This window comes from Meriones unguiculatus, chromosome 8 (assembly GCF_030254825.1).
Source record: "Meriones unguiculatus strain TT.TT164.6M chromosome 8, Bangor_MerUng_6.1, whole genome shotgun sequence".
In the NCBI taxonomy this organism is placed as follows: domain Eukaryota; kingdom Metazoa; phylum Chordata; class Mammalia; order Rodentia; family Muridae; genus Meriones; species Meriones unguiculatus.
In genome coordinates, this window is record NC_083356.1 from 45,640,834 (window position 1) to 45,668,729 (window position 27,896).

The following is a 27,896-nucleotide window of genomic DNA, read 5'->3' on the forward strand; positions in this document are numbered from 1 at the left end:
TGGACTAGGATGTACCTTTTTAGCTAGTTCTACATCACACCTGCCTGCCACCATGCTCCCTGCCATGATCACAATAGCCTTAGCCCCTGAAACTGTAAGCAAGCCCCAATTAAATGTTTTTGCTTGTAAGAGTTGCCTTGGTCATGGTGTCTGTTCACAGTTACAGAATAGTGACAAGGCAGAAGCTGGTAAAAAGGGAGCAGAGAGCCTTGCTGTGCTGGGCCTGCCCATGTTACTTGTTGGCCGAATGTGGACCTTGAGACTTTGGATTAGGAAAGCAGTTAAATGCTTTAAACAGAGCTTAATGGGCCATACTACTAGGAGCGTGGAAATGCTGCTGAGGGCAATTTGAACTGTGGGAGCCCACAGTTTCGTAAGTTTCAGAAGGGAAGAATATTAACAAGTGGCCTAGAGACCATGTTTGTGATATTTTGACAAAGAATGTGACTGTTACCCTGGTCCTAAAAATCTGCCCAAGGCTAAATTGATGAGTTTTGGATTAATGGCTGTGGAAGAGGAGATTTCAAGATAACCTAGTATTGGCTTTGCCATGTGGCTATTAGTGATTATTCCTATGCTTTCTATAATGAAAAGGAGCAAGCTGAGCAAGGAAAAGTACAAAATGTACTGTTGGCATACTTAAAAAAAGCTCTCTTATTTACATTTCTTATATCTTTCTCCCTACTCCATCCCAATCCCTTCTAACACCCCAACACTAGGTAGAAGAGAGTGGGAGAGAGGGCACAGTTCTTTTTTTTTAATTCTTTATTAATTACACTTTATTCACTTTGTATCCTCCCTGTGGTTCCTTCCCTCCTTCCCTCCCAATCCTTCCCTTCCTCCACCCTCTGCATGCATGCCCCTCCCCAAGTCCACTGATAGGGGAGGTCTTCTTTTCCTTCCTTCTGATCCTAGTCCATTAGGTCTCATCAGGAGTGGCTGCATTGTCTTCTTCTGTGGCCTGGTAAGGCTGCTTCCCCCTCAGGGGGAGGTAATTAAAGAGCAGGCCAATCAGTTCATGTCAGAGACAGTCCCTGTTCCTATTACAATGGAACCCACTAGGATACTGAACTGCCATGGGCTACATCTATGCAGGGGTCTTAGGTTATCTCCATGCACAGTCCTTGGTTGGAGTATCAGTCTCAGGAAAGACCTCTGTGCTCAGATTTTTTGGTTCTTTTGCTCTCCTTGTGGAGTTCCTGCCCTCTCCAGATCTTACTGTTTCCTGCTTCTTTCCTAAGATCCCCTGCACTCTGCCCAAAGGTTGCCCATAAGTTTTAGCATCTGCATTGATAGTCTGCAGGGCAGAGCCTTTCAGAGGTCCTCTGTGTCAGGCTCCTGACTTGTTCCCTCTTTACTCCTTCTTCTGATGTCCATCCTCTTTGCCTTTCTGGATAGGAATTGAGCATTTTAGCAAGAGTCCTCCCTCTTGATTAGTTTCTTTAGGTGTACAGATTTTAGTAGGTTTATCCTATATTATGTGTCTATATGAGTGAGTATATACCGTGTGCGTCTTTCTGCTTCTGGGACAGCTCACTCAGGATGATCTTTTCCAGATCCCACCATTTACCTGCAAATTTCATGATTTCCTTTCTTTTTTTTTTTTTTTTTATTGCTGAGTAATATTCTATTGTATAGGTGTACCACAACTTCTGTATCCATTCCTCCACTGAGGGGCATCTGGGCTGTTTCTAGCTTCTGGCTATTACAAATAAGGCTGCTACAAACATGGTTGAGCAAATGTCCTTATTGTGAACTTGAGACTCTTTTGGATGTATGCCTAGGAGTGGTATAGCTGGATCTTAAGGAAGCGCTATTCCTAGTTGTCTGAGGAAGCGCCAGATTGCTTTCCAGAGTGGTTGTACAAGTTTACATTCCCACCAGCAGTGGAGGAGGGTTCCCCTTTCTCCACAACCTCTCCACCATGTGTTGTCTCTTGAGTTTTTATCTTAGCCAGTCTGATGGGTGTAAGGTGAAATCTCTGGGTCGTTTTGATTTGCATTTCCCTTATGACTAAGGATGTTGAACATTTCTTTAAGTGTTTCTCTGCCATTTGATATTCCTTTATTGAGAATTCTCTGTTTAGTTCTATACTCCATTTTTTAATTGGATTACTTGATTTGTTGCTGTTTAACTTCTTGAGTTCTTTATATATACTGGTTATTAGTCTTCTGTCAGGTACAGGGTTGGTGAAGATCCTTTCCCAATCTGTAGGCAGTCGTTTTGTTTTGACGACAGTGTCCTTTGCTTTACAGAAGCTTTTCAGTTTCATGAGGTCCCATTTATTGATTGTTGCTCTTAGAGTCTGTGCTGTTGGTGTTCTGTTCAGGAAGTTGTCTCCTGTGGAAGGCATAGTTCTTTGAGCTGCTTCTTGCTGGTTAGGGTCGTTGGGTTCCTTAGAGTCAGTCCAATTCTCCTTTCAGGAGATCTCCAACATCTTGTCTCACTGCAACATCAGCAACCAGGAGGCACAGTGGGGAAGCAGCAGCAGCCTTGTTTTTTCTTGGAGCTCCCCAACACTCTCTGGCCTCTGGCATTTATTCTCTCTCCAGAGTCCTCAGATTTAAACTACCTGCAGCTAGCAAAGAACTCCTCTTAGAGCCCACGTGAGGCAAATAGTTTGCTGCTGTGGACTATGTGAATCAGTCCCACATCCTACACCTGGTATTAAAAAAAAATGTTTATATCCACAACAATGTACAATTTGAGAAGAAAATAAGTACCAGGAAGTATAATGGCACTAAGTCCAGTGCTCAAGGACATAAAAAGTTTAATGAAAAGCCTAATGCTAAGTGGAAACAAAACAAAACAAAACAAAAAACAACAAAACAGTGGAGACCTCAGGGAAAGACCACACCCAACTAAGTTTCAATTTGTACAAGGGAATAAAAGGGAAGTTTAAGAAGTGATGGAAGCCACCAACAATGGAAAAGCTGGTACAGATGTGTTTGAATGAGGGGGATGTATTCCATCCCTATCAAACAGCAGAACATGGAAGCTCTGGCCACATGCTTTTGGTTTTAGAGTCAAGGATAACAAGAAAAGAGTTGTGGAATCTTCCTCCATGGCTGCTAAGGAAACTGCTAAGGCTATGTGTGTGTCAGGGGTGTTTGTCCCTGCAAGAAAGCCCAGAGAGGACGTTGCAAGAAGCTGTGAAAGTGAAGCCTGGATTGTGTTGGAGACCACAAGATGTTGGAGATACCACTATCACAAGATACTTGCCAGGAAGAACTATTAAATAAGACGTGAAAACAGCCTGAGAGAGAAGTATGTTGAACTCAACAAAGCTAAAATGAGTTGGAGATCTGAAGAGTATCAGACATGGAGATGCAGAATTTGGAGTTTTCCCTGCTGGTATTCAGTTTGACTTTGGTTTAGCATTTCTTCACTATGCTTTCTTTCCTCCCATTTAAAATAGTAATGTATATTCTGTGCCATTGTATGCTGGAAGTTTGTGATCTGCTTTTTTACTTTGATTATACCAGTTATTCTTTGGTATCTGAGAGAACCCTCTGTTTTTTCCAGAATGTTAGTGGGTTGAGAATCGTAAGCCCCTTAAGGTACACTAGTGATCAGGACTCTTCCCTGAGGACCTCCAACTACCAGGTTCCCCTCATAGAACACTCTAAAACTATCCTAAAGCCGGACCCAGCCCTCAACCTACAGAGTAAGAAGCCCAAGCTTTGGACTTGAAATCCCACTGATTTCCTAGAAATCTCTACTACCAAGAATCTTTATATAAACTATGTCTTCTGCTCAGCTCACTGCTGTTTCTCTCCTGAGCAGAGACAGGCACGGGCCTGGGTTTTTCCCTCCTAATAAATCTCTTGTGTGGGGTTTGTTGTGTGGTGTGACTTTGTGATATTCCTTGGCTCCTGACTGCCAGGATACCTTTCACTTCAGTAGTCCCCTCTCACAAAGCTTGGGGGTCATCATAGAAGTTCTATAAAGCCAGAGGTTGATGAGGGAAATTGTAGAATAATGTCCTCTGGACATGACATGGCCATTGCACTCATGAACTCCCTGCAGCTGTGGCTACATGTATAAGACCCATATAAGACTGAGATTCTGCCATCCATAGGGCAGGGCCTCATGAGGCCTCATCACTCATTAAGCATCTATGGGCAGTTGGTAGATACTGGAGAGGAAATGTCATTTCCCTCAGTGGTCTATCTCCCATCATCATGAAGATAACCTCTGTTGAACTCAGTGGGTCAAGAATGGAAAAAAAAAAAGCCAACAAAGCAAGAGGGAGTCTGTTGAGAAGCATTTTGGTTGTGATGAGGGTGATGAGAAAGGACTTTGGGGGTGAAAATGCCCTACATCCGGTATTTACAATTATGAAATATTATATATACTGATATAAGATAGAGAAAGACACCTTGCATCAACCTCCGACCTCCATGCATGGTGTATTCACCAGCATACAGACATGTACTCCCCCACAGACACACAAGCAAAACCAATTCAGCTCCAGCTCAGACAGTAGTTATTCCCTTTGCTGCAATCTTGTTTGTATGTTTCTTTCCCTCTTCTAATTAAAACTTCCTTTAAGACTGATAGTATTTAAGTACCATGTATGGAGATAACCTAGAACACCTGCACAGATGTAGCCCATGGCAGTTCAGTGTCCAAGTGGGTTCCACTGTAATAGGAACAGGGACTGTCTCTGACATGAACTGATTGGCCTGCTCGTTAATTACCTCCCCCTGAGGGGGAAGCAGCCTTACCAGGCCACAGAAGAAGACAATGCAGCCACTCCTGATGAGACCTGTTTGACTAGGATCAGAAGGAAGACAAAAAAAGGCTTCCCCTATCAGTGGACTTGGGGAGAGGCATGCATGCAGAGGGTGGAGGAAGGGAGGGATTGGGAGGAGAGGAGGGAAAGAAGCACAGGGGGGATACAAAGTGAATAAAGTGTAATTAATAAAGAATAATAATAAAAAAAGAAAATGTTAACCATTGCTTGGTAGGATTAGGAGGGGAGGAAGGAGGGACTTATGGGGGAGATACAAAGTGAATAAAGTGTAATTAATAAAAGTTAAAAAAAGTACAAAAAAATACTGAATGACTTCTGGTGTTAACAACATAGAAACAAAGAATTAAATAATAGTGAATAGGTGCTCATTAGTTAACCAGTGATTAAAAAAATTACAGGAAAGATGAAAAACAAACAAAGACTGATGGTATTTGATTCCGTTGTCCTTTGCTTTCATTTTCCGAAACAGGGTCTCACAGGGTGGTGCAGCTCTCCTACAGCTTCCACCTTGGGAGGGCTGAGGCTAGAAACGTGAGCCACGGCATCAGCTCTAGTTTGTCTGTTTACAATGGTTTTCTCTTGAGATAGGATCTGATGTGTTCCAGACTTGAACTTTTTCCTTGAACTTCTCGTTTTCCTGCTTCAGCTTCTCAGTTGTTGGCATCACAGACATGCACCCCTACATCTGGCAGTCTCAGTTCTGTGTGCATGTGTGTGTGTCTGTAGTACATGTCTGTATGCTGTGCATACACCCATGCATGTAGGTCAGAGGTTGGTGCAACGTGTCTTTCTCTATGTTTTTTCACCTTAATTTATTTTGTTATGCATTTTCCACGCTTGTCCCAAAACACATCATTATTGTCTTTGATGTCTCTCCAGCTTAATTTTTTATATTAATTACAGTTTATTCACTTTGTATCCCAGCTCTAGCCCCCTCCCTCACTCCTTCTGAACCCCACTCTCCCTCCTTCATTTACCCCCATGCCCTTCTCCAAGTCCATTAATAGGGGAGGTCCTCCTCCCCTTCCATCTGACCCTAGCCTATCAGATCTCATCAGGACTGGCTGCATTGTCTTCCTCTGTGGCCTGGTAAGGCTGCTCCCCCATCAGGGGGAGGTGATCAAAGAGCCAGCCACTGAGTCCAGCTTAATTTTTGAGACAAGGGCTTTCACTGAACCTAGGGCACTAATTGGGATAGAGTAGATGCCGATGAGCTCATGCACTTGTCTCTGTCCCTCAACTCTGGCATTTAAAAATGTACCATGATGCCTGCACTTTTACATACCTGCTGGGGATCTAAATGCACGTCCCTTTGCTTGAGAGGCAGGTACTTTACTCCCGAGCCATCTCTCCCCTATCCCTATCTTAATCATTATGTCTTTAGCACGTAAGGCCCCCAACATCACTCTGTTAATTTATGAAACTCAATTTCAAAAACCAAATCATCTTAAGACTCCCATCGTTTTAGAATTAAAATATGTGGGAAACATAAGAAAGCAGCAGTAGTGGAAATGATGTCCACCACACTCATGATGTTCATACGTGGCTGTCAGTGCCACATGGTACAAGTGGCCTGGATACTGTCTTCCTTATCGCCTTCCCAAATATGGCTTCTGCTGTGGCTTGAATGTGCTTTCGCAAAATTCACCTAATTTGGTGTTTGAAGACAAGGTCTAATTATGTTTGGGGTTTAATTAAAGTTAAATAAGGCTATGAAGAAGGTGCCCCCTGATCAGCTTAGTGATTTCACAGTTAACAAAAAGACCTGAAATTATAACTTTTAGCAGTTATAATTTTGATTATTATTTTTGGTGCCTGTGTCATGTTGTGACACAGTAAGCGAGCCCTCCCCAGATAGGAGCGTCTTGAAGTTAGGTTCCTCAGCCTCCAGAACCTGAAAAGTAAGTTTTTGCCCGTATTTGTTTGTCTGTTTTTGTTTGCTTTTAAGACAGGTTCTTGTGGAGCCTAGCCTAGACTCAAAATTACTGTGTAGGTAAGTATGACCTCAAATTTCTGCTCCTCCTGCCAGTACCACAATGTGAATTACAGGCATGTACCACTATGGGAGGTATGTACAATGATGCAGACTGAATGTTGAGCTTCGTAACCTAAGCAAGCAGTCTGCCAGCTGAGCTATATCCTCAGGTCTAATTCCTTTATTTATTTACTTATAACCAAAAAGAGAGAGCACAGGTTGGCTCATGACTGTAATCCAAGCAGTCAGGAGGCGGAGGCAAGTTCAAGGCCTTCACCCTCAGCTGCACAAGGTTCAAGATCCCCTGAAGAATAATTCCCAGAGAGCCAGGCATGCTGGTGCCTGCCTGTCACCTCAGCACCTGGGAGGTAGGTGTAGGAGGAATAAGAGTTCAAGGCCAGGCTCACCTGTGCAGTGAGTTTGAGGCTAGCCTGGCCTACATGGCACTGTATCTCAAAAATAAAACAACAAAAAGAATAATAAATTCCAGAAATTACATATTCCCCTTACATTTGTATCCCATTAGTTAAAAGTTACTCACGCTTATAGCTATCTGCTGAGAAAGATGGGAAATACTGTCTTATCCTGGGAGGTCACATGTCCTTCTTTAAATTACTAATCGAGAGGGAAGGTCAAAACTGGCAGAGTCTGGCACACTAAGTTCCTAAAGGAAATGTTTCACTATTGAAATACCAGCTTTTCCTTTGTAATCAGAGGGAAGTACACCAGCCTCTAGTGTTATGCTTATGCTCACAGGGTAAATAACAAACAGACTTCATTACCCCCTGGTTCTGTTGAGAATTCACTGTGTGTGACTTTGGTTAATTTCCTTGACACACACAGTCATTGGAAAGTTTAGCCATGGTCCTCAGCTCATGTGCAGTGTGCAACAATTAATGGTATCCGTTATTCCTTTTCTCATTCCTAATTTCCCTGTTGGAAAGTTTTATGCCCTCGAAACATATCCACTGGAAGATGAATCGTACAGTTAGCCTCAGGGTACGTGCTTTCACTGCAGTCACTACAGAGCCCAAGTAAGCCCCTACTCTTTTCCTCTGGTTAAGCCAGGGTCCCCAGTGCAGCCAACATCGCAGAGTTCCAATTAGTTATCCTGGTCTTGGTGTGGTTTTAAAGTATTTGTTTTATAGGCAAAATGCTTATAGCTCCACTTGCAGTGACTTTAGCCGGGAAAGAGGCATCCGGGTAGAATATATACTCACTCTACACCTGTGGTGGGCTGGCACAGACTCACACTGATAGCTTATGGGCAACACAAAAAGAAGACTACATTAAGTCTAATATGCTGGCATGTGCCTACCATCCCAGCATTCCAGAGGCAGCAGGAACCTGAGCTTGGGAAGTTCTATATTCATCTGTCTCCAACTTAGTTGCATATGAATAGGCAACTTAGCATGGGGATTTGCCTGTTAAATAACATGCACTATATGTGTTTATGAAAAGGCCATAATGAAACCCATTGTTATGATTAATGAACGTATGCTAATAAAAAACACTTGAAAAGTAGCATTCAAGGGAATTCTAAAATGGTCTGTACAATTGTCTTTTTGCAACTGGCATTGTGATCTCTGTTAATTTAGCTGAATTTTACATTTATTGAATGGCCCAGTCTTCAACATACTGAAAAAGTTAGCTCTTGCCCTGTTTTGCTACATTAAAAAAAAAAAAAATCTCAGTTAATCAGTGGCCCCCGTCATCATGTAACTGCTTTCTTTTTTCTTTCAATGCCGTCTTTTCAAAGTCCACTTGGCTGTTTGGCGTTTCTTCATCCCCAAGCTTGTTGTTATGAGGCTTGCCCATTTCTGCTCTCCCCTTGATGCCACACAGGCCTCCTAGTGCTTTTCTGCATCCAGTGAAAATCCAAAATCAACCCATTCTCTCCTGTTCAACTTTCTTATTTGGAGAAATTCTGGGGAAAACTCACTTCTGTTTCAACTTTATTTTTCAAAACCAACTACAAAGAAGGACACTAATCCTTAAAGAATTTAGGAGTCGTAGCGTCCCCAATTACTGAAGAATGTTTGTTAGCATGGTAATATTTTGGCTCCAACTAGAGGGACATACTGAGAGCAAACCTATATATTGCCAGAAGTCTCCAATGGGAGACAACGCACCCTGAGAAAATGGTGCTAATGCCAGGAATCGACAAGGTGGTCATCCATGATCCTGCTCTACACCGCGGCCACGGTGTTCCCACGCACGCGGGAAGGGCAGCAAAAGGGAAATCCTGAACACGCGTGCTCTGCCTAGAAACTGTCAGCGTGGTCGCCCGTCAGGGTTAGTGCGGCACTTCAGAGGCCGCCGCACAGAAATACGCAGGTGTATCAGACTGCTGGGCCTCAGCCGGCCGCTTCGCCTTTCACCTAACAGGTCACGGTGAAGGAAAGAGAAGAGAAAGGCAGACAAATGAAAGAAGATGAACACAGATCGTAAGCTGAAAATGAGAAAATAAGGGAAGTTTTAAACAAACAAACAAAAAAAGGGAATTGCAGCATATATATCATGTTAACAAATTTCACGGCGAATAAAATAATCTCTCAAAAGAAAAAGCATAAATGCAACTTGTATTGCATCCAATACATAAAAAGGAATTGTTGGTATGTTGAAAACCTAGACATTATAGACATTAAATAGCTTAATTTATAAAGGTGATAACAGGAAACATGAGTAGATTAAAAAAATTGTATTGGAGCCAGTGAGATGGCTGCCAATCCTGATGACCTGAATTCACCCCTGAGACTCACATGAGACAATAGACGTGTTAGAGGCATCCTCTGATTTCCATATGCATATGTGGCGGTAAGTCCCTTCTCCCACATACAAACATACACAGACAGAAGACAAATGTAATAAAAATTTTGATGTGGAAGAGACTTTTATGAACTTGAACCCACATGCCATAAACTAAATAGTGGTCAATATGTTCATTTCTGTAACATACTAAGGAAAGGGATTCAAAGGGATAGAGAAATTGGCAAGGAAATTGTTATTCTCGAAGGAGGAAAAAATGCACGTGGTTGATAAACATGTGCGCACTCCGTTTTCACACAGTTAAAGCCATGAAAGGCAGAGCAAGAAGATGAACTGTGTTTACTTATTGGATCAGCCAAGTTTTAAAAGCATGATAACAAAATGATGTCAAGGGTCTGTGGAAATGCATGCAATCATGCTGGGGTTGGAGTACAAATAGATAATTTCTTAATGGGGAAATTGAAAATAACACTCAGATTTTAAAAGCACATATTCTTTGATCCAACAAGTCTGGATTTAGTAGTTTCTCCTACAGGGACACTTCAAAGTCAAAATAATAAACAAAGGAGAACAACCTAAAAAGAAATCTACCAACTGAAAGCTAGCGAAGCATAAGATGAACAGTCTCATGTGGGAGAGCCATCCAACTATTTAAAATAATGGGGTGGAATTATATATATTTATATGTATTATATAAAATATTATATACATATACTACTATACAGAGAGAGATGGAAAGATTTAATTAAGTATTTCAATGTGAAAAAGAAGTACAGCAAAGGGCATAAATTTCCCATAAGAGAAAGACTTTTAAGTCTTTATATATTATACTTTTGAGATTTTATACATGAGAGGAAGGAATTTTACTAGAATTTTGTCTTATTAGGCAATTTAGTGAGACTGCACTTTCTGTAGTGTAAGGTCTAAAATTTTTGCCATAACCTGGTGAGACCATGATAAACTAGCCCAGGTACCAGCCTAATTTCTCAGAACATCTCCTCTTTGTCTCCTCTGTAGCCATGCTTAACCAGCTTCGCAAGCATATCCTGACCTCAGAATATTTATTAATCTACTTAAAACATTTGTATGGGGCCTTTGCCTGCATGTGTGTTTCTGTTGCATATATATGCCTGATGCCTGAGGCCCGAGGTTGTCAGTTCCCTTGGGACTGAAGTTACAAGTGGTTGTGAGCTGCCGTGTGGGTGCTGGGAATGAAACCCAGGTCCTATGGAAGAACAAGCACCCTTAACTGCTAAGCCTTATCTCTACAGCTTCTGGGCTATGAGGTTTGATGTGATTATTCCATCCTTCTTTTTATGGCACATTAAGAGGAGGATTGGTTGTCACCTAAGTCACTCTCGCTCTCAGAGGAACTGGATGAAACTACAACTTCTGTACTGCATGCACTCTGATTTAATCTCAGGTCCTGGGCCTGTTGTATGCTGCCTGTCCCCTGGGCACTCCTGTCGTCGGGTCCTGTATTCAGTGTCAGTTTGGGCTACGATGTACTGAGAGAATATCCTTTTTCACAAGGAAGACAGGAGAGCTGCTGCACACATTTGTTAGCATCCTAGATCTGTACACATTTCACAAAGCTGACCCATTCAGTCAACAAACCCTCTTCAATGGAGGGCTTGAAATCCTTGTTTTGTAAATGAAGAAAACTGAGGCTCAAAGACACTGTGAATTCCTTATAGTAAATGGTATTTTGGACTCAACTTTGTGATTTCCTGTCTCCAAAGCCGGTGTCTGTTCCATGCTGGAACTGGTGTTCTGGAAAGAAAGGGTTTGGTGTAAGGCAACAGTGCCTATAGTGGTCTATAACTGGGTACCAGGCTGCAGGGGGGACAAGAAGGGCCACGCTGAGAGCAGAGAAGGAGGCGAAGGAGAGCCATGACTGGGCCATCCCCATTTCACATGGAATTCACATGTTCATTCTCTCCCCACAGAAGTCCTGGACCTGTCTAGTGCTTTCCTGACCCCATCTCTGTTCTTCCAAGGGCCAGATGGGGTGATTCTGTTTTCTGGACTAGCACAGGGCAGATGATGATTAATATTTGGCACATGTGGAAACAGAAATGTGAAACACGTGCCTGAGTGCACTTCCTCACATGTTTCTAATCAACCAACCAGATTTCACTCGAATCTTTTATGGTTTCTTTGAATTATTAGTGGCATTGAAAGCCAAATGTAGTTTTGGACCACTCTGAGGTTGCTATAGTAGCTGTCCCTTTTTCTAAGTCCCTTATCCACTTGGTGAAAATTATTATTGTAGTAAAACCTCTTAGTCATACTTTCCAGGGGGTTGACTTTCTTAGTTTGTCACGTGGATAAATACTATGTTAGAGCAATATACTTGGGTGTGGCTTTGCACTGGATTGTATAAAAAAGAAACCATTAATGTTATGGGCATGTGTTGTCTGGAGGTACCTATAGCAATTTCCAGGCTCTTGTGCTTTCAATAAATAAATAAATAAATAAGTAAATAAATAAATAAATAAAATGGGATCATTGAGAGACCCATGAGTAGTGATAGAAATAATGAGTGTCCTGAGGAGACCTGATGGGCCAGGGTCAGAGGGAAGGGGAGGAGGACTTCCCTTATCAGTGGACTGGGGGAGGGGCATGGGAGGAGATGAGGAAGGGAGGATCGGATTGGGAGGGGACAAGGGAGTAAGCTACAGCTGGTATACAAAGTGAAAAAACTGTAATTTATAAATAAATACATAAATTAGAAAAGTGAAAAAAAAGAAATAATACGAGTGTGTTAAGAAAGAGAAAGGAGATCTGAGGTTATTGTTTCAGCCAGTAATATACCTGGTGCATATATGCATCAAGGGACAATAGGCAGATAACCCCTGACTCTCTCTGGAGCATAAACACAAGGACTGGGGTTTGGACCCCCAGCACTTGTGTACATGCGTGCCTACAGAGGCGCAGGGATGCATGCCTCTGACCTAGTGTTGGGGTTCATGGGAAGAGTGTAGCGGTGAGACAGAACCAGAGAGACTAACTGAATCCAGAAGCTTCAGCTGCAGTGAGAGACCTCATCTCAAGGCTAATGTGCAGGGCCAGGAAGAAGGTTCAGTGGGTTTAGGGGCTTGCTATGCAACCCGACACATGAATTCAATCCCCAGAGTCCACATACAGGCAGAAGAAAAGAATGAATCACACAAAATTTTCTTTTGACCTCTGTATACATGCCATGGTATATGTACTTACACATATAGGTCATGTATACATAAACCTGATGATAAATAAAGTTTTTTGGATTATTTTCAACAGGTAAAGAATAACTGAGGAAGACAACCAATGTCATCCTCTATATACATAGGTTCACAGAACCACACAAACACATACAGTCCTACGCACTCAATAACAGTAAAATAAAAATAGAAGTAAAAAAGAAAAAGAATCATCCTGAGTGAGATATTCCAGAAGCAGAAAGACACACACACAGTATATACACACTTACAAGTGGATACTAGACCTATAAGACAGGATAAACATACTAAAATCTGTACACCTAAAGAAGTTAAACAAGAAAGAGGACCCGGGGTAAGATGATCAGTCCTTACTTAGAAAAACAAATGGGATGGACATTGGAAGTAGGAGAAAATGAGAATCAGGATAGGAGCCACCATATAGGATCTCTGAAAGACTCTACATAGCAGTGTATCAAAGCAGATGCTGAGATTCATGGCCAAACTTTGGGCAGAGTTCAGGGAATCATATGAAAGAAGAGAGAATTAGTAAGACCTGGAGAGAACAGGAGCTCCACAAGGACCAAATATATCTGGGCACAGGGGCTTGTCTGAGTCTGATTCTCCAACTAGGGACCATGCATGGATATAACCTAGAACCCCTGCTTGGATGTAGCCCATGGCAGCTCAGTATCCAAGTGGGTATCCTAGTAAGGGGAACAGGGACTATCTCTGGCATGAACTTTGAGGCTAGCTCTTTGACCTCCCCACCCCTCTTGGGAGGAGCAGCCTTGCTAGGCCACAGAGGAGGACATTGCAGGCAGCCCTGGTGAGACCTGATAAGCTAGGATCAGGTGGAAGGGGAGGAGGACCACACCTATAAGTGGACTTTGAGAGGGGCAGGGCGGAGATGAGTGAAGAACCATGGGATTGGGTGGGAATGAGGGAGGGGGCTACAGCTGGGATACAAAGTAAATACACTGTAATTAATATAAAAAATAAAGGGTTGGGGATTTAGCTCAGTGGTAGAGCGCTTGCCTTGCAAGTGCAAGTGGGTTCTATCCTCAGCTCTGGAAAAAAAAAAAAAGACTGGGTCTGGAGAGATGGCTGCACTGGTACTCTTCCAGAGGACCAGGGTTCAATTCCCAGGAACCACATGGCGGTTCCCAACCATCTATAGTAAGATCTGGTGCCCTCTTCTGCTGTGCAGACATATATGCAGAAAGGACACTGTATAAATAATAAACAAATCTTTTAAAAAAATAAAAAAAGTGTTAAAAAATAAAAATTGAGTTAAAAAAGCATTAAAAAAAAAAAAAAGAAAAAGAATGGTGCTCCTGAGAATTGAAGAGGCCCAATGATCTGGGAAAAGTTAGAAGCTCAGATGTACTGGATCATGAGAGTTGGTGAATCTTTGAGTCATTTTGCATAACACCTGCATTCTCTTATGTTTGTATATGATACACTTTCCTCCTCCATGATTCCTCCTTACATATAGCCTTGGCAAGTATGAGTGTCCTGAGTGTGCTATGCCAGGAACATGTGAACATGTTGTGTTTTTTCATGATATCAGAATTTATTAAATAATAACAAATGCAATAAGTTTACAAGGGGGCAATTGGGTCAGTCACAGCGATGCACCCAATAATCCTTCCTACTTTGTAATGTGATTGAGGCAAATCCATGTTTCTTATAACAACCGTAGTTACTCATACTAATTCTCATATCGCACATCACACAGCAAATCTATGTATGCGTTTATGTGTTTACAAAATAAATACAAGTTAGCGCCTATAGCAGAGTCTAAATGATTTCAGAAGTGGGCAGATAGAAATGCTGTAAAGTCAGTGTTTGCTAAGAAAATAAACCCAAAGCAACTACAGGGAAGAGGCAACTGCTGTAGAGATCAAGCCAGGAAAGAGCCAGGGTTTTGAGAGAAGATGTAGACAGCTGCAGAGGTGAAAGGGCAGAACTAGACCCAGAACAAAAACAGCAGGTGTAAGTCCAGCCGGGCAAACGGGTGGACAGGGACATGGCCATTGAATAACCTGCTCTGCATCAACTGTGGGGGACTGAGCCAAAAAAGTAAGCAACATTCCTTCATGGTTTCTGCTTCAGTTCCTTCTTGAGTTCCTGCCCTGACTTTTCTCAGTGATGGACTGTGACCTGAAAGTGTAAGCTGAATGAGGAAGTGAATGAACCGGGAAATTTTGAGATCAGTGACCCAGAACAATGAATTGGACCAAGGAGACATGGGTAATGGTAGAGATAAGGATAATTTATTAAAAAAAGAGAATACTCCTCCTGGGCACGGAAACTGGCCAGAGAGTTGGGAAAGTTTGGAAGCGCCAATGGTCTGGGCCAGGAGGACCATGTTCTTTTATGAGTCACATGCGCTCACTCTTTCGTACGTGCAGCTAGCTTTTCTCTTGTGTGCTCTGCCCCTTACCTGCTGGGGACTGGCTTCCAGTCTTTCTTTGCATTGGCTTCTTTTCATATGCTGATCTTGATGTTTCTCCCACTCCTCAGTCTCTTTTCTCTGTTGTCTTCAGAGTAGAAATTAGGTTGATTGAAATCATGTAACTAGATTGCACTGAGGGGCCAGAGAGATGGCTCCGTGGTTAGGATCACACGTTCGTTTTGCAGAAGACTCAGGTTTGTGTTCCAGAACCCAGGTGGGATTGCTGAGTAACTCCAGTTTCCGGGGATCCAGTGCTCTCTTCTGACCTACACTGTTGAGCACATACCCACTCATACACATACACATACTTAAAAAGAAACATGTTTATAATACACTGAATCTTAATTCAGTTACACAGAAGTCTGAATCCCTACTATCTACATGGCATGCTGCCAATGGATATAGAGGTGTGGTTATTACATTTATAAAAGTTTACATTTATTACATGTATGAAAGTCCATAACTTAACCTGAACAAATCTCAAAGGAACCCATTGTCTTCTCTCAGTCCTGAGCTCAGCTGGTAGCACCCCGGAGTTCTAGTTGCTGAGTCTGTTGAATTAACTTTGCTTCTTCCCTCTGTAGTAATGTCTTTCCATTTATTTATTTATTTATTTATTTATTTATCTATTATTTATTTTGTATACAGAGTTCTGCTTACATGTACACCTGCATGACACGAGAGGACACCAGATCTCATTACAGATGGTTGTGAGCCACCATGTGGTTGCTGAGAGTTGAACTCGGGACCTTAAGAAGACCTCCGTCTTCTTAACCTCTGAGCCCCCTTTCCCTTTTTTCTTTTTTGAATGCAAATTATCTGGATGACAATTTCTTGACAGTGCTATTTTTTTTTAACATTTTTCTTTTATTAATTACACTCTATCCACCCTGCATCCCCCCATAAGCCCCTCCCTCCTCCCCTCCCAGTCTTACCCTCCCTCCCCCTCTCACACATACCCCTCCCCAAGTCCACTAATAGGGAAGGCCCTCCTCCCCTTCCCTCCGATCCCAGTCCACCAGATCGCATCGGGAGTGGCCGCATTGTCATCCTCTGTGGCCCAGTAAGGCTGCCCTCCCCTCAGGGGGAGGTGATCAAAGAGCAGGCCAACCAGACTATGCCAGAAACAGTCCTTCCTACCATCACCATGTAACCCACTTAGACACTAAACTGCCATGGACTACATCTGCGCAGGGGCCCTAGGCCATCTCCATGCCTGGTACTTGGTTGGGGTATGAGTCTCTGGGAAGACCCCTGTGTTCAAATTTTCTGGTTCTGTTGCTCTCCTTGTGGGGTTCCCGTCCTCTCCAGATCCTACTATTTCCCACTTCTTACATAAGATTCCATGCACACTGCCCAACAGTTGGCCATAAGTCTCAGCGTCTGCCCCGACAGTCCACAAGGCAGAGCCCCTCAGAGGCCCTCCCTGGCAGGCCCATAGGCTGTTTCCTGCCTTCTTCTTCTGATGTCCATCCTCTTTGCCCTTTGGGATGCGGATTGAGCATTCTAGTCAGAGTCCTCCCTCTAGATCAGTTTCTCTATATGTACAGATTTTATTAGGTTTATCCTATATTATGTCTATATGAGCAATAGATTTGACTTCCCAAATGTTTCTTGATTCTGCATATTTGTGGTCAATGCTGCCCTTCTGTGTTCTGGCCTTTACTATATTTTGCTTGGACTTTTCTAGAAGCTTTTCCTTCATTTCCAAAGCCTCCAATACTCATATCCTTTACCCCATCACAGAGGTTTAATGATACAGGATGAATACTGCACTCAGTAAGACAATCAGTGCTGTCCACTGTGTGGTCTTGGGTGGCATGTTGGCAGAAGCTGGCAGACCTGTGAGTTAAAGCACTGTAAAAAGTCCAGCATCTCTTTATTTATAGATGTCAAGCGCAGAGGACAGAAACCTAGCGTTTTTAGTCTCTATAATCCAAAAGGTTTTGGGTTATAGTTGTTGCTTTTTGTTATGACAATCAGCCAGGTCCTAGAAACCCATCTTTCAGCATGTTTTAGGAAGACAAATGTTCTAAGAGAAACTCACAGCAGTAGGCAATCAGAAACACAGGTTTTTTTTTTTTTTTTTTACATATTTATTTGTTTGTTCATTTACCCCTTTGTTTCTTTGATCACCAGGTTATCTATTAAATATCTAGACAAAGAGTTTACAAAGTAACCCAATGCAACCACTGCTCTCAAGGGCAGACAGATAAGAGGCTACACTAAGACTCCAGGACAGAAGCTCTGCTCTCAAAAGCACATCCTGGTTTTTAAATGAGTACTGGGACAACCTAAGCCAATGCAAGAGGGGAGGGAAGATTGTGTTTGAAAAGAGCCAAGACCTGAAGAAGAAGCCAAAACCTTACTTTGAGTAAGCAGAAAGAGAGACTGGAAGCAGAGGGAAGCATGGGTTCTAAGTCTGAAGGGAGACAGGACTTCTGTGATGCTAACATTTGTATGTGGGGTTCCGATGCTTACTTTAGGACAAGCCAGGAACAGGGTCATGAGATATGATATTGAGCCAGAGACAATAGACACTCATGCTGAGTGGTTCTAGCTCTCATAGGGTCTTAGACAAGAGTGGCTGATTCCCTGAGCCTCTGCTTGGGCCCTTAATCTAGAGGCCCTTGTCCCTGTGCAGTCACCTTGAGCAGGTTACTGCTAATCTCCTCTGAGAAACTGAGGCCTTGTCTTCAGGACAATGAGAAACCCTGCAGGGCAGGAAGCAGTAGATTATGTGATGGATCAGGATTTTAGGGAGCTCTGTGTGATCTCCCTACAGCAAGGAAGGGTTGTCAGAGGCTCACCCTGGATTTGAAGAGAGTGATTAGGAGATGTGGTCACTGGTGAGGATGAGAGAGGATGGTAGCCTGAGATAAGGTAGTGAGTGACATTTATTGGAGCTAGTCCCATGATGGATAATTAAGGGAAGCTCATCAGCACTCCTTAAGGGGCAAAGGAAGAGTTCCAGTCTAGCTGAAAGCCTGGTTCCTGAGAGATGCACAGCAATGTGCTTAGTGGGTTGTGAGGAAGTTGCTGTTTTCTATTCCTAACAGCTTCACTGAGGGGTAAGCACCACACGGAGCTACAGTTTGATGTCTTTGGAGATACTCAAGCAACTGTGAAGCTAATGCTGCAGTGGAGCACCACCACAGGCAGAAAAACAAGACTTTTAAGAACACAAATTTCACAAAGGACACAAGGAAACGTTAGGAGACGTCGTCTGTCCTCAAGCTGGCAGAGGTGAGTGTCCCCTACTTCTCTTGCTTGTGTAAGCCTCACCTGAGCCTGATGAGGACATTCCTGTTTGTGACAGCTTGTTCCACTTCCCCGCCCACTGGAAACATCTTCATGAGGAGGTTGAAGGATCTCATTCACTATCCCGAAGAGCAACTCCAACTTTCAAAGTTGTGCAATCCTGTCGAGTTAAATTTTTACAAGTCCTTGCTCAGCCCAGCGTGGGAGAGACATGAACCAGCCGGGTTGGGGAGAGGGCGGTGCAGAGGGGGAGACTTGTGGCATTAGTCACTTTGCAAACGTGGATGGTGTGAGCATCTCCAACCACTAACATGTGGGTGCTTTACGGTTGTTAAGCTGGTGGCACACGCCTTTAAACCCAGCGCTCAGCAAGGCAGAGCCAGGCAGATTGCTGTGAGTTCGAGGCCAGCCTGGTCTACAAAGCAAGTCCATGACAGCCAAGGCCACACAGAGAAACTGTCTCGAAAAACCAAAACCAACAAAACCAAACAAAAACCAGATCCGTAATGAACAAAACAATCATTTGGATTTTCTCTGGCTTTGTATATTTTGGGTGGCTTTTATTTGGTAGTTTTTGTTTGTTTGGGGGCAGGGTCTCACTATGTAGATTAGGCTAGTCTTAAATTCACAGAGAACTGCCTACCAGTCTCTGCCTCCCTAGTGTTGAGATTAAAGGTGTGTACCACCATACACAGCCAAGTCCATGTTATTTTTAACTGGAAGAAATATCTTTGTCATAGTACAACAAGATCTGTCACCAGAATGTTCTTTACTCAGGTACTAGGACTCTTGATGCGGCTTTTCTTTCCTTCATTTTATCCTCTCAAAATTCCTTTCAGAGTTCAAATCTTATGTTTCTGTAAAATATTTGTATTTCACAGTGTTGGCATACACTAGAGTCTCAATAAATATCTGTCAAATAGACTAATGGGCGTTTTAATCCTGATCCAGAGCAAGAAGATAGATGAAATAGGTTAATTTTCTGCAGTTGTTTGTGGTGTAGTCATGCATGGTGCTGCTGACTAGAACTTCTGCTTAGTGCTCCTGTCCGGGGGCAGCTGAGGAGAGGAAAGCAAGAGCGGAGGGTAGAGTGAATCTGAACAAGGGCCTTTGCATAGGAAAGATAATCCAGTAGTAGCTACGAGAAGGCTAACATATGAGGCTGGTGTGCAAGAGCAGATGCCAGCTACCCCCGACTCCAACTTTCTGGCTATGTGGCTGATTTGCTGGTGACAACACCAGAACCTCTTCGGCCACTCAACATTCTGTTTGCTACAGGAAGATGGTTTTATCCTAACTTTGGGTTGGCTAGAGAGAGTTAACCACCCAAATATTGATTTCTGACATATTTAGCTGATGTTCCAGAGAGGCTAAGCATAGAGTGTTATGTGCAGGCCTGGTGCATAGGAATAGTAACAGGAGGATAAAGTAATTGTAGGGGAGGCATGTAGGTGACAGGTGTAATGCAAAGTCCAGGAAGCCAATGCGTTCTTTCTACTCCTAGGATCGAGGAACACGGAAAGACACATTTCCTTCCACCACATTTAAACTCTGGAAACAGGGCTTTCACACCTTGACTCCCACTTTCCATTAAGTTTGCTTGTTGATTTTGTCTTGTTTTCGAAACAAGGTCTCACTGTGTAGCCCTAGCTGGCCTAGAACTGGTCTCAAATGCATAGAGATCTTTTTCCTGAGTGCTGGAATTAAAGGTATGTGTCACTTCCCCTAGCTGTCATTTTTAGGCTTCTGATAAATCAGCTCAAGATTCATAACATCTATTAAAATGCAGTGTGACTATTTCCTAATGATAATGTGTTTAAATGAATCACTGTTGTTGTCCCCCTTTCATACTACACTCTACATAGGACAACCTGTAAAGAGCTGTGGTCAATCAAAAAAAAAAAAAAAAACAAAAAAAACCACAAGCACATACCACGTGTTTATAATGTTCCAAGTCTGTACTTCTCCCTGCAGCCTCTTATTTCACTGTAATGACTTTTTAATTCTTTGATGGGGTGCCTAGAAGGTAGGAATTATTTTTTTCTTCTTTGTAGAGATGAAGACATGACCTGTGAAGATCAGAAGCTACTGTCTAAACCAGAGTTTGACCCAGGAAGTTTGTTTTCAGAGTGGGTCCTGGTGACATAAGAGAGTCTGCTCAAATAGCTTAGCTGCAACACGACTGGTAAGACAGTTTACCCAAACTGGATTCCATCCCCTTTCTCCTGTTATTCTATGGTGACAGATACAGCTAGCCCTCTTGGCCGCCCCATTCTCTCTGTCATTCTGGGGTTCAGAAATTTGGACAATTTACCAGGCTGCAGCACATGACACACTGCCTGCATTTGCTTTCCAAAATCTCTACCAGAATCCATGATCCTTCATGCACAGCCCATATAAAACGGAAGTTTGTGACTAAATGCATCATCTCAAGTGTCAGCAGATGCCAAACACAGAACATGGGTTATTAGACAGTTCCATTCATAGAATACATGGCTAGAACAGGCAACCCTATAGAGATGTAACAGTCTCTACCAGGGAGTACCCAGGACTAAGAGGCTGAATGACAAATAAGACTGTGGGGTTTCCTTTTAGTGTAATGAAATGTTTTATAGTCAGACATGATCTTGGTTATGCACATATTTGAATATTCCTGAGTCATTCAGCTGCACAATTTAAATCAGTGAATTACTTACCAAGTATACTTCAATAAAGCTGTTAAAACAAGTAAATAAAAACTTAAACATAAAGCAGACCATCTCTCTAAAAATTCACTTGATGTGTTGCTTTATTAATTTGTTAATTCAGTCATTGGCTAGACATGAGATTCAATGTGGCAAATGCTGAGTCAGGAAATGCTGGCTCCAGGACCCAGCAGTGGGAAGCAGCCAGCACTGTGAGCAGTGCACAAGCAGAGAAGGGGAACCAGCCTAGCAGAGGAGGCTGTTCTGAGCCCAAGTTCATAACTGAGTTGAGTGAGAATCACTGCTCTAGGGTCATGACCTGTGGGTCATGAACCCCATAGACCATTGGAAAACACAGCAACAAAAGGACAGTTACAAAGTAGCAGCGATTTTATGGTGGGGTGGTAGGGCTCAGCACAACATGAGAAACTGTATTAGAAGGTTACAGCATTGGGAAGGTTGAGAACCACCTCTCAACAGTTGAGCCAGATATGGGTGTTGGAGGTGCCAATACCAGCTGGTGAAAGCTTGGAGAAACAGACCTTTGTTTGCATGCTGGGAAGGCTCATCATGTGTGGAAGGACCAGCAAGAAAATGACTGAAAGCCAAGTAGATGCCAGTGATTCATTTCTCTTTGGGCCTTACTTCTGTGTCATGAAGAGGGGAGGCGAATAATTTTCAAGCATGGCTTTTAGAAGTACCTGGAACTTACTCCAGAGGTAACTGTACTTCGTGCTTTTGGCATCAGGATTTATCTATTTATTGATTTTCATTTTTAGAGTTACCAATGGTTATTTTAAACCCCTATCTACCAATTTAGGATTGTCTGGCAATTCAGGCTTCATAGTGTTTCTTAGGTGCTTCCTATTGGGGGCCTCGGCAGCAGCCATTGCCATCTTCGTAGGCACCCGCTTAGCCTCTCTTGCTTCACTGGCAGCCATGTTATCTTGGTCTCCCTTGAGTGATACCACATACCTGCAATCCCAGTAGTTAGGGGGTGGAGGTAGGAGAACCAGAAATCCAAGAGGCCAGCCTGAGCTACATGTGACCCTGACTCAAAAAGCCTACAAGGAAAATCCTGGAAACTGTAGAGTCCTGGATATGGTACAGTACTGAGCAGGACAAGAGTCTCAGGGTTCATTAGGTTCAGACTAGAGGAAACAACAGAAAACGAGCAAGAACAAAGAGGTTCTCGTTACGGCATAAAACAGATGATCTGAAAGCAACAATAAACGTGAAACACTATCTAGTCACAAAGCTTCGTAGATAGACTGTGTAGGAAAATTCTCTTTGAGGAGGTGACAATAAACCATGAAGCTTGAGGAAGAACTGGTTGGGAATCTATGGGAAGAATGTTATTGGTGATGTGTGTGTGTGTGCGTGCGCGTGCGCATGCACACGTATGTGTTTGTGAGTGTGTATGTGTGTGTATGGTGTATGCATGTTCCTAGCAGCATGTGCGTATACACACATGCATTGTTGTTGCAAGGAGGAGTTAGTGGAAACAGTAGAAGATAAGTAAGGAGCCCCTTGTTATGACGTGGAATAAATGATGTGAAGGGGATGACACATTAAGAAACGTGAGTTCAGTGTAGAGGAAGTACTTAAATGTGCTTCTGTGCAGTGATATTTTATTTATCTCTGTATGTTCAGCATCAAGGATGGTGAATGACATTTAATAGTTGTGTTAAAAATGAAACCAACAGGAGAGAAATTGAAAGGAAGGGGATGGCTGAATGTTCTCAAGAAAAGGAATAGTGAGAGAGTCCACAGTACACAGAAGAGGGGCACCTCAGGCCCAGGGGAGTTGGAAACAGAGCTAGGCACAGGCTGGCACGTGGAGCAGAGTCCCCTCCTAACAGCTGGGGACTTTTCTGGGGAGGAGGAGGCTCTTTGCCAAAGGAAAGCCGGATGCACGGTGCTGAGGCTTGCAGGGACCACAGTGGGTTTGCACACCTGGGCAAGGCTCTATACCATGCAACCACAGCAGTGGTCAGTGACCACGGCTGCGGGACGTGTAGACTTCTGACAGGTAACATTCCTGCGGGTGGTTCACAGGTGATATGGAGTGGCTAGCTCAAGGAAATGAACAAACTGATGCAGATACCATGAGGGAGCTCAAAGATAAAGAGAAGGGAGCGAGGCCTCACACCTCTCATGAGCCCAAAGCTGGGAAGAAGTGCTGGAGAGAGAAGTGGAGGGGTTTCCTGATTCCTCTGCATTTTGCACTGTGCCAACCAGAGTTCTCTACAACACAACAGTAGCTACCTGTTTGCTATTGCATAGACTCTCCTGAAGAAAGGCTAAGGGCTTTACTTACACAGTTTCATTTAATCCTCATAGCATCCAGCACAATCGCTGTCTTATTGATGAGGAACTTGAGGCTTGCTGAGGTTAAACACACTGCTTACATTTTTCTAATTAGAAAGAAGAAAGAAAGAAAGAAAGAAAAAAAAAAAGAAGGGCACTGCATCTGGCCGGTAAAGCCTAAGCCCCACACTGATATAAATATTATTCTGGTTGTACAACAACATTCGATTCCTGCATCCTTTTCTTGTGGGCTGACAACCCGGGGCTAGTTCTGTCAACTCATTGGGCATTGCAGGATGAAGTCCAAGTTTCCTACAGTGACTCACGAGGCGGGTCAGAGTCCAAACCCACCATCTCCTCTGTGGACACAGGCTCTCACACCAAGTGCCCCTGCTGGCCTCAACTGTTTTCAGTTCTCTGAATCCAGCGGGCAGCTTTTGTGCACAGTGCTGTCTCGTGGTGGCGTGCCCTTCCTCCGTTTCTCTTTCTGCCCGACTCCTTCAAACCTTCAGAGCTGAGGGTTCACTAGCAACCAGCGGAGTCCTTCTCCAAGCTGAAGAAAATGAGAATATGTGGGCATCTCATCTTTGCAGACCTCTATGGCATTCCCTATCACGTTGAATGCTGTGGAGCTTTGACTGCTTGACAAGGGCTCCTTCCACAGGTCCATAGTTCCTGTCTGTCTGGGTTAGTGTTTCTTGTTTGTTTTTGAGACAAGGTCTCACTCTGTAACCCAGACTGGCCTCAAACTAGTGGCAATCTTCCATACCTGGCTCAATGAAGAACTGTGCTTTCCCCTCCACTCCCATTAGCTGGAACTACTTGGAACTGAACCTTCCCACGTTTCCATGTGTGACGCAAGTGATCTTTTATTAAGCTATATCTCCAGCCCTCACCCTTGAAGGATGAAAGAAAGTGGTTTTGATTGTGTTGTTGATAGACATTGGTTCACCCCCAAGAACTTCTGGCTTCTAACCTCTGAAGCCAGATATTCTCAGAGCATCTTTTCAGTCTCCGGTAATGAGCAAAATGTGCACAAAATTTTAAATGTAGTCAATGCATTCAAGATAACTGTGGTTATCCATGACCCAACTACCATTCTATTAAAACAAAGTCTTACCCTTTTATAGTCACCAAATTGAAGCAGTTTACACAGTTGCTTTATATTAATTATGGTATCATCAAGTTAAGATGAGTCACTCAGAGCAGAGACCAAGATTTCTCCCTCTGCTTAGAAGATCGAACATACGTCATAGCAGCAAGAGACAGGCTTCTCTACCCTCCAGGGTTGTGAAAATCCCTTCAAAAATTGTGACGTGTTCACGGGGTGGAAATACGAGGGTCTGGTCGTCTTCCCCAGGGTTCCGCAGGGCCTTTCTAGAATGTGTCCCCCGCTGAGCTCACCTGGAAACGCTGGTTTAGGGACCCACCAACACCACAGCAGGAACGTCCTGCAGCAAGATCTTCAGGAAACAGGAACGGATTCTAGAGAAAGAAGGGGAAATGCACAGCAAACTTCACAGACTCTGCTTGAAAGATGAAAAATTAACCCGGCGCGGTTGGGGGTGGAAGCGTGAATGGCGGTGCTGGACGCCGGGTCTTCAACGTCCGGACACTTTTCCTTCCCTAAAGCCATTTTAGTCAAAGGTCATGTGTGTGTCCTGTCAAAGGCCAGCTTCCAATGGAATCACTGTCCCCCGGGATAGCGGCCCCCTGACTCCATCTGCCTTGGAGAAATCCCAAAAGCAAACGGCCCAGCACAAACAAGCGCAGTCAGGAGCCGCGATCCCGGGCTCAGCTCCCAGGTCCCCGGCAGGCAGCCGAGGCTGTGTCCGCAGCGCCCTGGCTGGAGAGAGGCACCCGGACGCCGCAGCATGAGCCGCCACTCGGATCTGGTAGGGTATGCACTCCTCTTTGCGCGTGCTCCATGGCTGGGGCTCCCGGGTCACGGGGGCTGCACGGTGCAGCCGGGGCAAACCTTGCAAAGGGGCCTCGGCAGCTGCCGGAAAAAACGTTCCGGGCTGGGCTGGCTTCCCGTACCCTCAGCTGGACCGAGTTCTAGGCTCACAAACGCGGAGCTAATTTTGAGTTGTCGTTGCCAGAGTCTGTTTGGCTTTGCAAATGCGTATCTCGTTTCTGGAAAACAAGCCAGTGAGGGGCTAGGGACGAGTCTCAGCTCACCGCAGCTCGAGCCTGTGGCAAGGGAGCGACTCCCTTTGGCCAGAGCCAGTCGCAGGGGTCTGTTAGCTTTGCCCTCCTGGGACAGCCAGCCTCTCTGGCCTTCTTGTTTATGACTCGTTAGACAAGCGCTTGGCAAGGCTGGGGGACTGTAAAGCAATCTATTTCAGTAGCGTTCTCTGTGCTCCTTCCTACACTTGCCTCAAAGAGACAGATCATTTTTCCGAGTGGGGAAGCCCTTTCCTGCAGCCAGATCCCAGCAGCCAGACTCTGCTCCTTTGTACTTTTTTATTTGAGCGAATCCTTTGGATGGATCTGGCTCCTTTTGGTTAAGACTAGACGGCTCGGTTCCCTACTGATCCCGGGTGCTTTTTGGTTTGGACTCCGAAATCTCCAAGAGCAGAGCAGGTGGGCAGCGAGGACCGCTGGTTAAAGGGTTTCAGAGATTGCTTCTGTTTCCACTCCGGTTTCATCTTAACAGGTTAAGCAGGGAGCCATTTCTCACTGATAAAGGGGATGAAAACAAAAGCCTTCCCAGTGCTCAATGGGCTCAGAAAGAGCCCTTTTCTGGGATCTGTTTGTGCATTTAGCACACACTCAATTCTACTGGACTAGGAGGTTTTCTACACTTCAGTAATTTTCTGAACTTATGATCCTCTCCAGAGGCCACCTCCAGCTGCTATCCGGTTTTCTCCTTCTTGAAAGAGCGGGTGACAAGATCTCACTGTCCTTACTCTCCTTCATACATAGCCTTGGTCCTTCACTTTGAAGACTCCCTTTTGTTGAGGTCATCAAAGGCCTCTTTGCATCAAAAACTACAGAGATTTTTATTTTTATTCCTAAAATATAATTGTGGGACAGACATAGGACAGTCTTAATGAAAACAGAAAAGGAAAGAAAGAGGAGGTGGCATGTTACTAGGTGTTCAAAAACTGGCGAGTCATGTTTCAGTTGCTTGCAAATGTTGAGAATAATCTTTGGTTCAGTGCTCCGCCTCCCAGAGCTACTGGGTGGCAGAATGCTATAGTATCTCCAGGATGAGATCCTGTCCTAATGCTTAACTGCAGAGAATTTTGAAGTCCTCCTCCTTCTTTGGGTTCATGAGGCCATTTTGAATAGTAGTCATTCCCTCTCTCATGTTTGGACTCTTAGATTCTCTAAGACCATCTCTGCCCTGTTCTCTTTTGCCCCTTTGAGTCACTACTTAATACCTTAACGGGCCTCACTTTAGATCTTTTAGTGCTTCCCTCAGGTCTGTCCTTGACTCTCTCCCCTTACCATCTATCCCATCCACTCCAGCAGCTTCAGTCACTGCAGATATACATGGTTCTGTAGCAGAGCCTTTCTCCTGAAACATTTCCAGTGGGGTGTTCCACAAAGCATCTTGAAGTAAAAATATTCAAAACTGAATCTCTTCACCATTCTCCTTCCGCCTCTGCTCTTCCACTGTGCTAAGGACACCCTCGTCATGGTAGACACAGTAGAATCACCATCATGCTTTTCTTTCCAGTCTTTCCACTGGGTGACATTCCACATGCAACTTTCTGTTCATATATGTGCCATCTCTCCTTCCATTTTTTGAGTTCAGGCATTCTGGTCACATTGGCTACTTTTCTCATTGCCTTAACAAAATACCTGACAACTTAAGGATGGAGGATTTATTTTGACTCACTATTAGAGCGGATCATGTCCATTGGGAAGGCTGGTGCTGCGAGCATGAGATTACAGGTCCATCTGTAGTTAGGAAGCCAGGGGAGGGTGGGGTCATGCTAGAGCTGACTACTGGCACTCAGCTAGATTTTTCTTTTCCCCCTTTTCAGTCTGGGGACACAGCCTGTGGGATAGTGTCACTCTTATTTAAGGTGGGTCTGTGGTTATTCTGTCCTCTCTGGAGATACACTCACAGACATCCACAGGTGTGTGCCTTTTAGGTGACCCTGAATTCAGTCACATCACCTGATCTCCATATTGTGTCGGGTGTTCCTAAAGCACAATATGGTCAGAGACATGCTTTGTGAGACATGTGTTAGTGAATTTTTGTATTTTTTTTAAGAAATGATGTTGATTTTTTAAAAAATGTGCATTGGTAGTTTTTCTGCATGTATGTCTGTGAAGGTAGCAGGCCCCTGGAATTGGAGTTACAGACAGTTGTGAGCTGTCGTGTGGGTGCTGGGAATTGAATCCAGGTCCTCTAGAAGAACAGCCAGTTGTTTTAAAACACTGAGCCATCTCTCCAGCTCCCACAACTAGCTTTTTAACTTATTGCTCTCCTACCTAACAACTTCCTCCCTTTCCA

At 43.8% G+C, this 27,896-nt stretch overlaps 1 protein-coding gene and 1 long non-coding RNA gene across 3 annotated transcripts in view; one reads left to right on the forward strand and one right to left on the reverse strand.

Annotated features, from left to right (window-relative positions):
* Window positions 1-23,395: 23,395 nt before the first annotated feature.
* On the reverse strand, window positions 23,396-24,835 carry LOC110564524 (uncharacterized). Its single transcript, XR_002477335.2, has 2 exons — window positions 24,543-24,835; window positions 23,396-23,975 (listed from the first exon to the last, which is right to left on the reverse strand). It is a non-coding gene; the product is annotated as an uncharacterized LOC110564524 (long non-coding RNA).
* A 320-nt stretch (window positions 24,836-25,155) lies between these two features.
* Window positions 25,156-27,896, forward strand: part of Enpp2 (ectonucleotide pyrophosphatase/phosphodiesterase 2) — a 118,080-nt gene continuing 115,339 nt past the window's right edge. For both annotated transcript variants that reach the window (XM_021661995.2, XM_060389414.1), the window contains exon 1: window positions 25,156-25,317. In XM_021661995.2, coding sequence (XP_021517670.1) covers window positions 25,297-25,317 — 21 coding nt within the window. In that variant the 5' untranslated portion in view covers window positions 25,156-25,296. The remainder of the gene's footprint in view (window positions 25,318-27,896) is intronic.